Source organism: Trichechus manatus, unplaced genomic scaffold (genome assembly GCF_000243295.1).
Source record: "Trichechus manatus latirostris isolate Lorelei unplaced genomic scaffold, TriManLat1.0 scaffold00017, whole genome shotgun sequence".
In the NCBI taxonomy this organism is placed as follows: Eukaryota; Metazoa; Chordata; class Mammalia; order Sirenia; family Trichechidae; genus Trichechus; species Trichechus manatus.
Genome location: NW_004443953.1, coordinates 20,220,849 through 20,239,871, shown reverse-complemented (window position 1 = coordinate 20,239,871; position 19,023 = coordinate 20,220,849). Strand labels below are relative to the sequence as shown.

At 40.5% G+C, this 19,023-nt stretch overlaps 1 protein-coding gene across 1 annotated transcript in view; it reads right to left on the bottom strand.

The window, feature by feature from the left end:
• SLC16A10 (solute carrier family 16 member 10) overlaps window positions 1–18,174 on the bottom strand; it is a 144,587-nt gene extending 126,413 nt beyond the window's left edge. The window contains exon 1 of the mRNA XM_004372469.2: window positions 17,654–18,174. Coding sequence (XP_004372526.1) covers window positions 17,654–17,987 — 334 coding nt within the window. The 5' untranslated portion in view covers window positions 17,988–18,174. The remainder of the gene's footprint in view (window positions 1–17,653) is intronic.
• Window positions 18,175–19,023: the final 849 nt, after the last annotated feature.

Genomic DNA, 19,023 nt, shown 5'->3' with positions numbered 1-19,023 from the left:
AAGTCAGCACAACTGGACTAAACCAAAGCCAAGAAGTTTCCTGAATACAATCAAACACTTTGAGGGATAGAGTAGCAGGGGTAGGGGTCTGGGGACTATGCTTTCAGGGGACATCTAGGTCAACTGGCATAACAAAGCTTATTAAGAAAATGTTCTGCATCCTACTTTGGTGAGTGGCCATCTGGGGTCTTAAAAGCTTGCAAGCAGCATCTAAGATGCATCAATTGGTCCCGACCACCTGGAGTAAAGGAGACTGAAGAACACCAAAGACACAAAGAAACTATTAGCCCAAGAGACAGAAAGGGCCACATAAACCAGAGACTTCATCAGCCTGAGACCAGAAGAACTAGATAGTGCCTGGCTACCACCAATGACTGCCCTGACAGGGAACACGACAGAGAGTCCCAGATGAAGCAGGAGAAAGGTGGGGTGCAGAACTCAAGTTCTAGTAAGAAGACCAGACCTAATGGTCTGACTGAGACTGGAGGTACCCCAGAAAGCATGGCTCCTGGATTCTCTATCAGCCCAGAAGTAAAACAATTTCCGAGGCCAACTCTTCAGACAGGGATTGGACTGGACTGTAGGACATAAAGTGATACTCGTGGGGAGTATGCCTCTTAGCTCAAGTAGATACAAGAGACTAAACGAGCACCTTCTGTCCAGAGGTGAGATGGGAAGGCAGAGAGGGTTAGAAGCTGGCTGAATGGACATGGGGAATCAGGGGTGGAAGGAAGAGTGTGCTGTCACAGTATGGGGAGAGCAATTAGAGTCACATAACAGTGTACGTGTAAATTTTTGTATGGGAAAAAATAATAATAATAATACATACTATAAGCCTTTTGTGGTTGTTGTTGTTGGGTACCGTCAAGTCAATTCCGACTCATAGATACCCTATGTGACAGCGTAGAACTGTCTTGTAGGGTTTTCTTAGCTGTAATCTTTACAGAAAGGAGCCCTGCTGGCACAAACGGTTAAATACTCGGCCGCTAACCAGCAGGTTTGCAGTTCAAACCCATACAGCAGCTCCGCAGGAGAAAGATCTGGCAATCTGCTCCCGTAAAGATTAGAGCCAAGAAAACCCTTTGGGGCAGTTCTACTATGTCACATGGGGTCATTAAGAGTTGAAATCGACTCAACGGCACCTAACAACAACAATCTTTATGGATGATTTATATGAAGAGTATATGAAGAACTCATATAACTCAGTAATAAGACAAACAACCCAATAAAAGCATAGGAAAATTTATGAAAATATTTCACCAAAGAGGAGTTACAGATGGCAAATAAGCACGTGAGAAGATACTCAGCATTCCTGTCATTAGAAAATGTAAATAACGCCATAAAAATATCCCAATACATACCCACAAGAATGGCTAAACTTAAAACAAAAACAAGAAACAAACAATACCAAGTGTTGATACAGATGTCGAGCAACTGCAACTTTCATATACCACTAGTGACAGTATAAAGTGGTACAACTACTTTGGAAAACAGTTTGGCAATTAATATGCATTTACCATACAATCCAGCCATCACACTTCAAAGTATTTACCCAAGATAAATGAGAACTTATCTCCACCCAAATACTTTACACAAATTATCATAAACCATTTATTATAATAGCCAAAAACTGGAAACAACCCAAATGTCCATCAACATGTGAATGGATAAAAAACTGTGGCATAGGCATACAATGGAATACTACTTTAGCAATAAAAAGCAATGAACTACTAATACATGCAGCAACATGGATGAACCTCAAAAGTATCATGTTGAGTAAAGGAAGTCAGACACAAAAGAAAACATTCTATATTATTCCATTATATAAAATTTTAGAAAAGGCTAAACTATAGTGACAGAAAGCATATTAGTGATTGCCAGGGGTCAGGGTGTGGGGAAGAAGACTGAATGCAAAGGGATACAAGGGAACTTTTTAGGGTGATGGAAATGCTCTATATTATGATTGTGGTGGTGGTTATATGACTATATACATTTGTCAGAATTCATTAAACTGTACAATTTAAATTAGTGAATTTTATTGCATGTAAATTTCCCTCACTAAAGCTGATTTTTAAAAATTAATTAAATTGAGCCTTCTGACATGTGTCCTAGTTAAGATTTTTTAAACCTACATTTGTTTTTTAAAGACCTAATTTATACTTTAGTTCCAAGGTGAGTCAATCCCATATATAGGATTCTGTTTCTTGTCATGACACAAAGCCCTCTCTACTGATTGGAAAGAGCAGAATTCTGTTTTATTTCCAGAAATCTTATCAAAGCAACAAGTTACAATGTAAGCAGATGAATTTGGGTATTACCATTTAAATATCAAAATGGCATTATTTTGATTGTAATAAATAAGCAGTGCATCTCTGATTCCACCTACATAGCAATCTCAATTACTTTCAAATATAAAGATTCTCTGGTAACCTCCTGAGTGAAGACTTCAGACTCCAAAAGATGAACACTACACCCACATGAAAAATGCGGGCAAGGACTTCTTCCTTTCTTTTTCTCTTAGGATGGAAATTTATTCTCTTCTCTATTCCTACCTCCAACCCCAAAAAACAAAACAAACCCATTGCTGTCAAGTCCATTCCGACTCATAGTGACCCTATAGGACAGAGGAGAACTGCCCCATAGGGTTTCCAAGGAGCAACTGGTGGATTCGAACAGCCAACCTTGCTCTTAACCACTACACCCCAAGTATCTAGTAAATACAGTACTTAATGTTGACACCTTCAAAATATTTATTTAAATGTATAAATGAATGGAATTGCTCTTATCAAAAGACTCATTCTTAAACAATCTATATTCAAATCCATTTTATAATGTTAAGTTGCCTAGTTCTAGTAACTAAAAACACAAAACCCACCATAAGATAGTGTATTTTCCCTGTTGTTCTATATATAGTTTTCAGAGTTATAGAATGATCATGCTACAATGCAGGAGGAAAAGGTTGAAGGCAACTAGTTTCCATTCACTTACAATTAAACTTTGAAAAGCTGATCGATGTTGACAGTTCTACTAACTCACTGACTTACTTTCCAAAAAAAATAAGGATATTTCCAGCTTAATGCAGTAATTATCCAAAGATTAGTGACCAGTGATTAATTATCCTCTTAAGTGACCATAAATAATGGGATCGCATTGCCTTGCCTTGACATTTTTTCCATAACCCACTCTCAGTTGCCACCAGATACTCAAAGTATCAGGATAAATTAGAGGAAGAAGACAGATTAACTGGATTAAGCATTACTTTTACTAGATTTTTTTTTTGCAAAAAGGAAAGAGTAGCAGTCTGCCTTTTGATTTAAGTGGCTCAGTATTTGCTTCCTAATCGAAGTTACAGAAAACAGCCACCACATTTGCAAAACAAATTATAATAGCATGTACATAACAAATGGACACTAAATTATAGAAAACACAAGTATGTTTTGAATAACCAAGTAAGTTCATCCAAAACTTACGTTGCTTTTATGATTCCTCACCTTTGCTAGTATCAAGTCTCTTTTCGTCTGGTGTGTTGGCACGGGATTTAAAAGACTACTGTATTTTTACAAATAATGTACCCACAAATATAACATGCATAGCACACCTAGGAAAATAATGTGCCAGGGGGTTGTGCGGTTGGCAAAAAAAAGTACAATGCACACATTATTTGCATAAATCTGGTACATGGTTTCTGTTTCTCAAACTTTAACAGGAAAAAATGCTTTAATTTAACTTCCCTTTTCCTCCCCTCCCCGTAATTGTTAGAAATCAGATTTACCAGTCAGCAAGCCAGTAATTCAATTCATCACAGTAAGCAAAACAGCAGAAGAGCATATTCAAAATACTGCTTTATTTAAATCCATACATTCATTTGAATATGCAACTTGTACATGTAGCCAAATAATATTAAAAGACAAAACAGTTACTTGAAGAGTAAAAGTGTCTTGGCTTACCAAAAAAAAAGAAAGGTAGATATCTTCTTCTTGCACTATCAACTATTATCAACTCCCTTTCATCCACTCCCTGCTTTTACTGGTTCTTCCTCCACACTGCACTTCCAGCCCCTTCAGCTGGGCTTCAATCACAAGAGAGCAATTCAGGATCTAAGTCCTGAGAGATTACAGCACAGCACGTGAGTTAACACGCAGGCCCACATACAAGCACTGCGCCAACTTGCTCATATAACAATAATGTTGGACAAATCTGTAGTGCTTTATACTTCTAAAAACACTTTTACATTCTCTTACTTGAGTCTCACTACTACACTGTGTCACAGGAAACTAAGGCAAAATACACTTGCGTGTGGCCAGTTGGCCAGTTATTATCTCAATTAGGACTGACCCCATTTCTGGTCAGGGAGCACCACAAAATGACAAACCTCAGATGTGTAAGGTGAGTGTGCTAAAACAAGTCATGTTTCTTAACAAACTGTATAGTATTTTACCCTAACCCTAATCAACAGAGAAGTTAATTTCATTTATTCATTTTCTAGACAATTTTTTAGTACAGTCTATACTTAAAAGAGTTAACTATTTTCATTATGAATTGTGAATAAAGGAGGTGACTCAGTTACCCAACTCCGTGAAGGCTAATAACAAGATAACATTATTTGCTCACTGGATGGGTTTTCTACCACTGTCAATACTATACATTTAAATTTGAAATACATGACTTAGTTGAAACAATTCTAGGCTATTCTCACAGTCTCTTGGTCTAGGACATCTTAAAAATAAGACTTACAGACTGGTTTAACTACATACAAATGAAAGAAAGTAAGATGCCAGTAGTCTTAGAGTTAGTGCTAAAGGGAAAAGATAAACTAAGTCCTAGGATTAAGTTTTGGAAAGACTTAAGACAGAGATAGCAAAAAATACATTTTGGGCCTTTGGAAAGATGCAAACATGAATTAGAGAAATCTAAGTGCCAGAAAGATTTTTTTAAGGAATGAAATTTTCTTACTTTTAAGTACAATGATTTCATCACTAACTAAACTGCCTAGGAGCGGCAACCAGGTCTGCTCAAGACAGAATTTCTGGGTTCCCATTATTACATCAGGCTCCTCTCAGAGACATAAGCTCTGTCTACAGCTCCACCTCTGGCCTTAGCTTCTTGCTTAGCCTCTAGGTTTGCATTTCCATTTATCTGCTTGACATCCTCCCCAATGTCCTGCTGTCATTTAATGCTCTACCTGTCCAAAACCCAAGTCAGCCTTTCCCTGTCAACTCCTCCTCCCAATGCTCCTGTTCCTTTCAATGGCACCACCCAGGACTGTCCACATAATTTGCACAGCCCAGTGCAAAATGAAAATGTGAGACCCTGTTCATAAAGTAAGAATTTCAAGACAGTGATAGCGAAGCATTATCAAGCTTGGGGCCATTCATGACTATACAGGCCCATGAAACCCAGCACTATGAGTCTCCTGACTGTGCAGGCTCCAGAAGTAGGCATCATCTCTGTTTCCGTGTCTCCATCACTGTTCACGCTTGGTCATGGGCCAGAATTCCTCAGTCTGTTCTTTCAAATGTCCTACATCTGCTCGTTCCTTCCCTTTTCTTCGGCTATCTTTCAAATTTCACCCAGGCTTTCAGCCAAAGACTTCATAATTGCTATCCCTCCTATTTCTTTCTCTCTCCAACCCAGTCATCTTTGTAAAATACTACTTTGGTCATCTGACTCTCCGCTTCAGAAAACTCTCAAAATTTCCTGATTGCCTGTCTACTAAATAATGTTCAAATTCTTCACTCTGCATTCAAATCTTCTGTTCTCTGGCTCTATCATTCTTTTCCAGTCTTATCTTCTGCTACTTTCCTCTACGTGTCCTGAGCTCTAGCCAAGCCAAACTCCTTGCCATTCACTTCATATGTCTAGTATGTAAAAAGAAAAACCAGTTGCTGTCGAGCCAATTCCGACTCACAGCAACCCCAGAGGACAGAGCAGAACTGCCCCCATAGAGTTTCCAAGGAGTGGCTGGTGGATTCGAACTGCCAATCTTTTGGTTAGCATCCATAGCTCTTAATCACAGCGCCACCAGGCCTCCGTCCAGTGTGTAGTCGAGCATAATGAACATGGATCCTGGAGCCAGAGACTTTAATTCAAATCTAGCCCTGCTACTTACTAGCCTCATATACATATCTAAAACATAGAGATCATATCAATAGTTACCTCACAGGATTATTGAATAGATAAAACAAGATAATAGAGATTAAAATACACAGTAAAGCTCAGTAGAAACATTCATTATGAGAACCACCTACTACCCTTTGCCCAGGCCTTGGCCCACGGAGCAAGGCGGTTACAGTGGATGTGCAGCCCCATGAAGCAAGACAGCTGAGCACCTTCGGGCAGGAGGCTTGCTGGAGGAGTGGGGAGCCCCTGGGCACTTGTGTACTGAGCTAGGTTTGCCCACCCATGGAGCGAGAGAGCTGAGTACCTTAGGGCTGAGGCTTACTGGCAAAGTGGGGTGTCCCTGGGCACTTATTGGTAGAACTAAAGAGCTTTGTAACACTTGCCCAAGCAGGGCAGAGGCTGGGCCAAGGGGCCGAGGGCCATAGAAAGGCCTGCCTGCGGACATGGCTGAGAAGAGGCTGTCCTGATCAAAGAACCATATCCTGAGTCGTTTCTTATCCTGAATCAGAGAATACTCTTCTCTGCCAAGGAAAGTCTACAAATTCTTTAAAGCCCAACTAAATAGTTACTTCCATGAAGACTTCCCTGATCAGCTCAGTCAGAGATGTTTTGCCTTCCTCTAAAATTCTATATTTTGCTTACATTTAACATACTGCCTTAGAGTTATTTATGTATACGTAATTTTATTTCCCCTCATTACCTCTCAAGAGCATGAAATAAGTCAATTTCTGTTTCTTGTATATCACTTACTACACAGTTTGTACCCAATAAATTAAATTGTTTTAAAATCCTCTTTAAAAAATAAATAAAATCTGTTTTCAACAGAATTGGTCAGGGTTCAGAGGATGCTGAGGCCCAAACAACGGCACCTAAAGAGAATGAGACAGGGTTGCTTTTGCAGACTCAAGCCTCTGAAAGACTAAATGTTACCTGAAGAGTCAAAATCCCTATAGCCAAGTCTCCATATTGTTAACTTCCATCCCCACCCCTACCCCCAAGAAAAGCCTTCATCAACACCTGGGCTGAGAAAGCAGAGGAAACGGAAAAAGGGCACACCTTATCTGTGACAGTGTGTCAGGTGAGTATCTAAGACCTAGGATAACTTCGAGCCTTCCTAGTATTCCCACCTCTAGTAACAAAGTTTTACTCTGATATGTTCACTGGGATATGTCCTCTTGTTTTTGCAGATATTACTATATAATTGCCAAGTCATATGCTTCTTCTAAAGGGCTAAAAAGCTGGGATAACATACAGGCTAATTAAGCAATGAAATATGACGTAAAACTAATTTTAAAAAATACTACTGGCACTTATCAAACTAGCAAATATTGATAAAAATAAAACTCAAGATTGGTAGGACTATCAGAAAGCTAGCACATTGCTGGTGGCACAATAAACTGTTCCAGTTTTCTAAAGAACACTCTGGTAATGTGTAACAAGAGTTATAAAATTGTTCATACCCTTTGAACCAGTAATCTCACTTTTGGACATATACTCCAAGGACGCAATCCAAAAGGGGGAAAAAATTCATTCAAAGATGTATACTGATATTGTACTTACATTGCATAACACTGCCTATGACTTAAACGCCCAGCAAAGGAGGCCTGGTTGGGTAACCTAGCGTAAGATAAAACCAGTATGGTAGAATAGCATACTCACTAAAAACATTAAACAGACATGCTATATGATACAGAAAAATGTACCTTAAAAAAGAACGTTAACTGAGAAACATAGAACAAAAGTAAGTATTTACAAGAAGACTGGTGGCTGCCGGGGGCTGGAGGAAACAGGGATAAAGTGCTTAATGCGAAGGGCTTTTACTTTGAGTGATGGAAAGGTTTTGGAACTAGATACAGGTGGTTGTTGTACAGCACTGCATGTGTTTCATACAACCGTTAATTTTTTTTCATTATTATAAAATCAACACTCTTTCACTGTAGAAAAATTAGAAGTTGCCGATAAGCCAAAACAAGAAAGTAGAAATCCAAATCCCAACACTCAGGGCTAAATACTGGGGTGGGAGGTTCTGCTGTCAAAGTTCTAGTGTTACGTTACTACAGGATAACAATGGCAACTTTCTGCCCCTATATACACTAACATATCAATTAACTTTGTGGAATGTCTTTGTTTAAACAACCATCGACAAATTTGAATCCTTTGAGATATTGCCATTTGAAATAGCAACATGAAGTCAACACTAATAAAAAGGATAATTAAAATAAAGATGAAAAGGTTTTTAACCTTTTAAAAGTCACCAGACTAATCCACTCAACTTGGCATTAATAACCTACCTACCCAGAAAAATCAATAAATATATCCATTTAATGAGTGATGGCTTTCTATTTTATTACAAGATATCTCAGAATTGATTTTTGGATCCAGTCTAAGTGCGTCGCAAGAATAAATTTTGACTTTCCAAAAAAATGCAGAACACTGTTGCTGCAATTTGCTGTTTAGCCAAAAAAGGGGGGGGTGGTACTAGCTGAACTGCAAACTAATGCACCTTTCCCTGACTTTAATCCATTAATTCAACCATTAACATTTCATTTAGATTTAACTATCCAATGACAGAAAAACATACCTTGAATTGAATTTAAAACTCTTTAGTTCACTGATTCGCAAGCGAGGGGAGAAAGGGACTGGAAGAGAGAGATGGTTCCCCTCACCAAGGGGAGCATAGCAGAAGTTCCAGAGGGGTACATTTAGTACAAAAAAGCATATTCAACATTGTAAGTTTCTATTTCAAAAAACAAACAAAAATCTCAATTATTTCCATAATACTGCTAAAAGTAAACTTTGACAAAATCTTGGCTGGTAGATAAATACAGAAGCATGGCTTTACCCTCTGAATATCAGTGATTCTCACTCAAGAGAAAGGTAAACCAAACCAGACCAAAAGAGTCGCCATTGAGCCGATTCCAACTCATGGTGACACCATGTGTGTCAGAGCAGAACTGTGCTCCATGAGGTTTTTAATGACTGATTTTTCGGAAATAGACCACTAAACCTTTCTTCCAAGGAGCCTCTGGATTGACTTGAACCTCCAACCTCTCACTTAGCAATCGACTGCATTAACCATTTACACCAACCAGGAACTCCAAGAGAAAGGTGTATATCAAAATTTTCAAGGACTATGAGAGTTTTATGTTTATTAAGAGGGGACAAAGGTTAAAAGGGGGATTAAAAACACTGCTTTAGCCCATGTACATTATTTACAATCTTTATTTCATATTTGTTTTCATAATTAAAAATTAGTGAAAGGAAAAAACACTTCTGACTTGGGTATTTGGCTTTAGGTAAGTCATTTCCTCAGCTCTTGAGTTCTATTTCTTATATGCAAGATGGGGAATTACTTTTGTTGTTAATACAGACACTTTAGCAAAGAAGGTAGGCTCTTCCACATTAGGTACATGTTTATGTCTGAAAGCACTGCCTTCTTCTATCACTCAAATCTGACAGGCTTACTCTTTTGTGTGGTGGGTCAGTACAGCCGCCCCGGTATGTGGGGAGTTGCCTGTTCTGAATCACTGCCAATAAAAACATTCAAGGTTCCGGCGTGGGTGGCACCAGGCTAGGCAGGTGCTCAGAACTATAGTGAGCTTATTGACTTGTGTTTGGGGTTTAATTTGTTTTTGTTAAGGTTTGTTTGTTTACTTTCAGTATGAGACTGGATTTCTGGTTGGGTTGTGGTAACTCTAAATGGAATTCCATTCCAAAAACGACTTCACAGGGATATCTGATGACTTGGGTAGGGATATTATTGAGGTTTTAGAGAACATATAGGTAAACATACAGAAACTAGTTTCAAATGGAAAAGAAGACAGGGTTCCGCATTTCAGGGCAACTTTACCAAAAGTACAAATTTCTACCCAGCTAAAAAGATGCTCTTAAATTCAACTTAATGGATACAAAAACTGTTATCATGTGACCCAACCATCAGCTGTGCAAGTTGTAACTTCCTCATCTATAAATGGAGGTAATAACACATTACAAACCAATTCCGACTCACAGCAACCCTCTAGAGCAGTATAGAACTGCCCATAGGATTTCCAAGGAGCGGCTGGTGGATCTGAACTGCCAACCTCTTGTTTAGCAGCCAAACGCTTAACCATTGCGCCACCTACAAGGTTACTCAAAATTAAGTAATATATGTGAAGGCCCTTTCCGTATGGTAACCAAAAAAACCAAACCCACTGCCATCGAGTCAATTCTGACTCCTAGAGACCTTATAGGACAGAGTAGAACTGCCCCACAGGGTTTCCAAGGAGCAGTTGGTGGACTTCAACTGCCAACCTTTTGGTTAACAGCCACAGGGCTTAACCACTGTGCCTCCAGGGCTCCTCTGCATGGTAAAGGACTATGCAAATTATCACTTAAATATGGATTATTTTTAAATGCCTTTCACAGAATGCTAAATTGGAATAGGCTGAAATTAAGTTCTGTCTTCCACTTAAAGCTTAATTCATAAATCACTTGAATTCATTCTCAAAGAAAATTTCAAAATGCAGCTTCGCTAAAACACTGCAAGTGCTCAAAATGACAACAGTTACATAAAATCGCTAGTATGTCTGAGGGTTGTAACATAAAAAATAAAATGACCAGCCATTTCACTGGAATCGCACAATGAATAACAACCACACTGAAGGAAGGAGTGGCACACACAAAGGTACAAAGGCTAAAGAAGCAACACAAGTTTGGTAAAGTGCAAAGCCTTCATCTTGGCTAGAGCACAAAGGACAAGAAGGGAAAGAATGAGAGGAAAGGCTGGAGGGTCAGGGAAAGACCACAGCTTGCAGGCCTATAAGTAGTGGGCATCACCGATGGTTTTTAAACAGAAAACTGATATGGCCCAATATTTCAGAAAAATCACTAGTGTACAACTGAAGACAAGGAGACCAGTTAAATGGTTACGGCAATAATTGAGGCCAAAGTAATGAAGGTCTGAATTAAGATACAGCAGTTATGATGCATTAAGGAGGTAAACACATAAGGATTTTGTCTGATTAAACAAAACTGGTTTAGAAATAAAAAAAAGATGGAGAAATAAGAAGTTAACATGAATTCCAGGTTTCTGACTTAAGCAACCAGAGGTGTCTGTCACACACTGAGAAAGAATTCAGGAGGGATATGTCTGCAAGTAGGCTGTTGTTTTTGCTGGTGGTGGAAGATTGTAGGCAGCAGCTAAAATAATGAGTTCACTTTAGTTGAGTATGAGGTATCTGCGTGCATCCAAATGGAATTGTCCAAAAATAGTATATACGAATCTTGAACACAAATTAGAGATTTGGAAATAACACTCCCAAGATGGTGGTTGGAGAGACAGGGCATATGATATACCCAAGGAAAACAGCAAAAGTGAAGCAAACATGGCCCAGGACTGAGTCTCAAGGAACTGCAACGTGGGTTCAACAAGGACCCATATAAAAGGAGGTAGCAAATCACATTAAGAGCACAGAATAAAATTTATTCTAAAAAACATCTCAAAACCTCTCCTGAAATGGTGTTACACTTTTATTTTTGGTTGATTTGGTTCTTTAAGCAATTAATTGTATTGATAAAAATCCCACGATAAAACACCAGAGGAACACTCATGCTGTTGCACTTAATTAGAATTCACTATATACTAGTTAAACTATTCACTAGCTAGTTTTGCTCTGAATCCAGAGACACTCTGGAGATGGGATATGAAATGCTCCCATCATACTTATCTCTTTATTATTCAAAAATCCTGGAACCATTTTTGTGAAACCCTGGTGGCGTAGTGGTTAAGCGCTACAGCTGCTAACCAAAAGGCTGGCAGTTCGAATCCACAAGGTGCTCCTTGGAAACCCTATGGGACAGTTCTACTCTGTACTATTGGGTTGCTATGAGTCACAATCGACTAGACGGCAATGGGTTTCTTTTTTGTTTTGTTTTGTTTTGAATTGATCTATCTTAGCAAGTAGTTTAGATGAGTTTATCTGGAAGGGTAAGGTTGGATGTTTTAAGATGAGAAGAATGAAGGAAATTCAAGCATAACAGCTGCCATAAGCAAGTTCTGTTAGCTTCTTTTCAACCTCTCTTCCAGGGCAAATAATAAATAGTCAGGTATTATTCTTATAGGAAAAAAATGTATAGGACCACGAACAAGATTACTAGTTCACTGTAACTAGATCAGAAAATCACCATTACTAAAAACTTTCCTAAGATATAGAACTGGTTATGCAGGTAGCTCTCCCCCCCACCAAAAAAAAAAAAGCCAGACACAGTGATTAAATTCTGAACTATAGCCAAAACTTCCTATAAGTTTAAGTGTTAGCATACAATTGCAGTATGTAGATATCAGTATAACTGTAAACATAAAAACTTCAGGAAGCACTAATGACTTGAAGTTTCAGAGATACTAGAAAGACTATGTTGAGAGGTGTTGCAAGATGCATTCACCCCTCAATGCTACGGAAAATCCTTCTTTGTGATTGTAACTGTCTACAGAGCAATCTGCCTCCATACAGGGAAAGCAGAGCTGCGTTAAAGATTATAGCCAAAGAGTCTCCCTTCCACAACCGTTTTGATAGCCTACTTTTTTTTTAAACTACTAAATTTTTAATATCTTAAATTAAACTTTAAATATCTGAGAGAGGAGTATAATGTACAGTGTTTCCCAAATTTATTTAGCCACAGACCTTCACTTTCAAGAAAGGCTATTAAGGAACATATTTTAGAAATTATTGAAAGAGGTAAAGTTCTTCTTGACCAAGCCTCTAGACCACAAAGACACAATTTCTTTAAAAGGATTATCATTAACTACCCTAAATATTGATTCTGAAAACATGGCTGTTTTAAATAGATATTTTTTAAAAGTCAACATACCATTAAAATATTTTTCTTTCTCCCATAAGAAAGTAGATTAAAAAACTAAATAACCTGGAACAATCCCATAGAGTGTCCATGGCCTTGCATCAAGAAGATAAAAGAATCCTAGATACTTTTATCAGTTCCATGAAAGAGCTAAAAATGGGTTTTCCAATATCCAGCAGAGTTATAGCAAAGTTGTGATTTCTAAGGGAAAATAATGTTCCAGTTAATTAGAGTATTTGTTTTAGTTTTCCCAAAAGTGTCTGATTCCCCTCCACCCAGAAAAGAAGCAGGCGCATGTGAACAGGTAAAAACTGAACAGACAGCAAATGAAAGCTCTGCTTGTTCCTTACGACCCAATTATTGACACAGCAAGATGTGTGAGGGATATTCCTGAGTGCCAGGTCATCAAGGGCTGGGCACTACGATGGGGCTGTGATGCACTCAACATTTTTAATTTGTATTACTGACAAACTTGGAGTCCAGCTTGCCTTAGTTCCATAAAGAGAGATTTATAACCGCTGAAAGGCCAACAAACACCTTCCACACCCTACCACCGCCACCCACTGAAATTTCTGTAGAATTTCAGCCTTTCAGAATAAGATTGAGCCCTGATACATTGCAAATACCTCAGGGAGATATTTTATTTGTCTGTTTACTTATTTATATTGCACAGTAGCTTGTAAACACCTTGGGAACACACACCCTGGTCAATGTCAGTCACCGTCTACCTCCAATGCCCAGCATAAAGCAGTTAAGTACTTGGTAACTGTTTGTAGAATTAATGAGAATTAACATGAAGATGTGTCAAGTCACTCATATCTTAATGTGGGTGAATTCCTTCAGATCCCTTCCTGAGAAATTCTGATAGATTGTTATATAAGAAGAGTTAAGAGAACCCCGATGAGGAAAAGCGAGCCCAAGAAAGGCCCCTCTTCCATTCTGCGTGGAAACTTCATTCTGCCACGATCAGTCTAAAAGGAGCAATCTCGGGGTCATAAATGCATGGTTCTTCAAGGGAAATCCCAGCCTTTTGCTTGAATGCCATATGAAATTATCTTGTTTCTCCATGGAAGTCCCTCTACACTTCAAAAATCTAATTTTGAAGAGACATACTAGTTATTGAAAACTATTTACTGGCAGTAAGGTTAAGATCAAGAACAAGAACCCCAGTCTTTCAGGCATCTTTTGTAAGCCCGGAGTGCCTGGTATACTACTTACCCAATCACTAATGCTTGATTAATCAACATAAAGAATATTGAATTGGTAAATGTTATCCAGCCAATGCAACGTGATCAGACTCCAGCCTCTGGAGTCAGATAAACCTGGGATTACATCCTGGCTCCACTGCTTACTAAAATTCTGTAAGCCTAAATATCCACATCTGAAAAGAAAGATATTAATAAAACCTCTCTCATGGGGTTTCAATAAGATGTGAATAGGAATGCATATAAACTGCTTAGCACTGCGCCTGGCATGTAGGAAGCACTCAAGAAATGGGAATTATCATTTGGAAACCTAGGTTCCCATTCTAGACCACCTCCCTGAGGATCTTTGGACTAGTCACTATGAACAAGCTAATGAAAATGTGGAGACAGAATTACCTGCCCTTTAATGCCAGGATTATCAATCATGAATATGGAATAGAAAATGTACAGAAATGTTGAAAAATAAAATCCTTAAACAAATTCCAGATTTTGTCAGTCGTACTTGAAATTTGCATATAATGATCACAGATCATTCAGCAGTGGAATCAAAAATGAAAAAGCCTGCACACTCAAACATCAAAGCAGGTATTCTCCTCAAATACTTGAGTGTCTGTGTAGATGATGGACTTAGTGAAACACTTGTACATGTATGTGTGTGTGTATACATGTGTCTGTGTGTACAATTCTCAATAATAACTGGCTTAAAGACTATTTTGTCATCATATTTTTTCACACCTGAGGTTAAATCTGTTTTCTTTCTCAGTCCTTAAAATGTATCAGTTGTAAATATATTACCTAGTGTCATTGTCCAATTTAACTGCTGTGTTATACAGGACCATTACAAGTGCATAGGGCCCTTTGTAGGAACTGGAGAAAGGTCACCCTGAGCACAGGCTGGGTTTTCAGACCCCACTCACCCCTGAGTTGGGCACTCTTGTCCAAGAGTACAACCATACATGGCAGTCACGCAGATAAGCACATAGATCTCTATATATAACCAGCATGCCTGCATAACTGTCTATATGATACATACCCACACATACACAAATGTGACTGAAAAAGTTGTCAAGAATTTAGCTGAGTAAATGGAGAAAGATGTTCATCAAAACTGAAAATACAAAGTTTCAAAGAGTTCAGGAGACAAACCAAGTTCCTTTCCCCTCCCTCACCTTCAGCTCCCCAGTATGGGGATATTATAACCAATAGAAGCTTTGGAGATGGGTGGTGGATACAGGCTTTGTCATTACAAAACTCTGATCCCTGGGAAAGCTATGGTCTCTCTCTAGCAGCTCTCTCGCTGGAAGGGAGGGATGAAGGAAGGAAAAAAGGAAGGATGCCTGAGATAATCTTTAAACCTTAAACCTAAAATATCTCCTGAAGTCTTCTTAAAACCAAACAATAGTTTAGCTTAACTAGTAAAGAATGTCTGCCTTGAGCATTGTGCTCTTTTAAGAACTATCTATATGAGTTCAAACTGACAACAGCAAATCTAAAGACTAGACAGGAACCTTAGACGGCAGTGAGTTTATGTTAATGGAGGAGGAACAATACAGAAAAGAAAGGTGAGAATGGTTGCCTGACTTGAAGAATGTAATCAATGTCACTGAATTGTACATGTAGAAACTGTTGAACTGGTGTATGTTCTGCTATGTATATTTTCAACACAACAAAAAATAAAATAAATTATATATATTAAAAAAAGGAAGGCTGGAGGAGAGAAGGAAAAAAAAACAAAAACTATAGACACCAATGGACCTACTCAACTGAGTTTGCCAAAACAGTGGTAAATAAATCACTGCTGTTGCTTGGACTGCATTAAAAACCTTAATTACTCTTGGGTATTCCCAGGCAGGAATACACTAAATGATGCACGAAGTAGTCTTAAAATGTTCTGCCTCCTTCTTGAGCCTTTCCCTTCCAGATACTCAACTACAAAAGACACAAAATTACTTTTGTTTACTATTGCATACTCATGTCTATCTTGTCAAACTTTACAATGGCTACCTTCCTTAAAAAATAAGGGCATATTATATTTTTAACACTTTTGTACCTAGCCTTTTTGACCTTAACATTAGCAGCTTCAACAGCTATTTAAGGAGTAGAAATTCCAGGTTAAATATCATGCCTCATTCACAAGCACAAGGAGACAATGTACGAGAATATTCATTTCAGCATTGTTTATAGTAAGTTTGGAAGCAATCTATATTCATTAAAAGGAGAATGCATAAATAAATTATAATATATTCATACAATGGAACACCATGTAAGAGTTAAAATGGAAAGAACTTGAGCTACTTGTACTACAGGGATAAATCTCAAACGTCATGTTGAGTAGAAGAAAGGCAAGTTGCAAAATGATGCATACAGTACAGCACTATTCATATAAGGTTTAAAAACCGACAACTACTATCTCTGCCTTAGAATTTGCTGTTATTACAATCCTTCATATTCCTTGTATGCACAATAAAAACCTAAGGAATATATGCACAATAAAAACCTAAGGAATATAGAAAATTAGGGTCGAAAAAAGACTATCAGTCATATAAATTTCCTCAAATGGCAGCGAGGGAGCCTGATTTAGTAGTTAAGATCACTTAGCCACTGAAGCCAAAAGATGTGTGTTCCACCTCCGTTCTGCTACCTACTAAGACACTTGATTTCACTGAGCTTCAGTTTTCTCACCTAAATGGGGTTGACAACACCGCCTCATAGAATCAAGTGAAGTAATACACCGTAAAAGTACTTCACAGAAAGTTTTAGACTTGTTTTCTGCCTCACCAGTCAACAACGTAATAATGCGCTACAAGAAAAAATGCTGAGTCTGCACTTTTTTCATCTAGTTCACTATATGTAAGAAAAGTCAAAGAACACAACAGGAAGGGGCAACCCACCACCTTCCTCTTCCCAGTCCCAGATTCGGCTGCCTCCTAGGCTTCCTATATTTAGCACAGAGTGGGGTAAAAAAAAAAACACGAAACCGTGCCTCTAGTAGTGCTCCCTTTGGAACTCCTGGTGACCTTGGGATACATCTTCTCTCATCGAGCCACCCCCACCACCGCCCCAACACACACACACCTCTGCAGTCCAGGAGGCAAATGAACAACCTAACCGTCATAGTCACTAAAAACGACAGTGCGGTGTTGTTGCGGGTTGGAAGGTTCTGTTTGTTTTCAAAAAATGAAGAGGAAAGGCTACAGTGTACTCTTAGCGCCTACTCTGCAAAGAAGAAAGGATGAGCACCTGGGCAAACAAGTTCTGCGACTGGTTTCCAAACACACAGTCCCTGCATCTGGAGTCAATACAAAGACAGGCACCGCCAGACCCAGGCGCAACCACGCTGGCACCCCGAGGGTCCCGGGAGCTGCAGGCCAGGCTGGCAACTGCACAGACCTACCGCCCAGCACCTCCCACACGCGGGACCGCGGATACACACCGCAGGCAGATGCGCTCGGAGCCCCGCGCCCTCCCCCCGGACTGGCCGCGGCGCCTACCTGTCTTGAAGACCATCTTGTCCTGGTCGTCCGACCCGAAGGTCTTCAGCATGGACACGAAGAGCACTCCGCAGGCGTTCTGGATGCCGAATACCGACCCGTTGCACCACATGGCTGCCAGCATCACCAGCCAGCCCCAGCCGCCCTCGGGGGGCTGAGGGGGTTCGGAGCCCACCGGCCCCGTCAGCTCCACCTCCACCTTCTCCGCGGCCGCCTCGGGGCCGTCCGAGGGTCCCGGGCCGGGCAGCAGAGTGGTCTCCATGGGTTCAGGGTAGGGTGGCGGCGCCTCGCTCGTCCCCCGTGCGGCGGCGGACTCCTCCTGGGAGGGCACCATGGCCCGAAGCGGCCGCCTCAGCGCCGCGGTAGTGCGAGGGGCGCGAGTTCCCGGCGAGCTCCCGGAGGAGCTGCCGGTCGGGCGGGCTAGTGAGGCCGAGGCGAGGGCGGTGGAGCCGCCGGCGAGCGGGCGGCGCACGGCGCGGAGGCGGGCGCGAGGACAGCAGCAGCAGCACGAGAGCGCCTCAGGTATCAGGACTCCGGACGTGCAGTCCACGACGCCCGGCCCCCCGGGGGGCCCGTGGCCCAGCGGCCCACTCTTAAAGGCTCCCCTCGCCCCGCAGGCTGGGGGCGTGGCCATCAGCGGGACGTGCCCCCCCGAGTCTCTAGCTGATTGGGCCTTAGAAGGCCGGAGGCGGGGCTCAGAAAGCTAGAGTCCTCCCGGCGCCCTCCTCCCGCGCTCTCCCAGCGCCCCGCCCCGCGGCGTGCGGACCAGGTGCCTGCGGACGCGTGCGTGTCTGTCAGTGTCTGTGCACGCGCGTGCCCTGGGGCGGCTTCTTTCCCAGTGGGAGTCACAAATGTGTCTGTCACCCCGCCTCAAAGTATTAGCACAAGGGCCACGTCTGCTCCTAGGTGCAGTCTGCGTGGGTCATCAGGAGCGCAGTAAGGGATCTTTAGCTTGACACAGCGTCACAACCAAACTCTAACATTGTCTCTTTGTTTTGCGTTTTAGCATTTACCACTTTTACTAATTATAAATTCCATTATGGCACCTGCCTACTCAAAAAGTCAGAAGGATCAGAGGTCTTACTTAATTACTTCTGTTCAATTCTCCGGAGCTCATGCAATTTCCTGTGAATACCTGGCACATTGAAAATGCTCGTTTTGGAAGATAAAGACTGTGATGCTAATGTCTTCAACCAACAAACATTATTAACAGCTAGAAAACTGTTTTTAAACTACAGCACAGTTGTTTTCTTTTTAAGCAAAAACTAGAACCAATATTCAACTCCTTTGTCCCCGGAAGCATGTCTGTAAAAGGAAGGAAGAGTAGCTATGTCATATTGAGCACGCTTCTTAATTTCTCAGTTACTCCG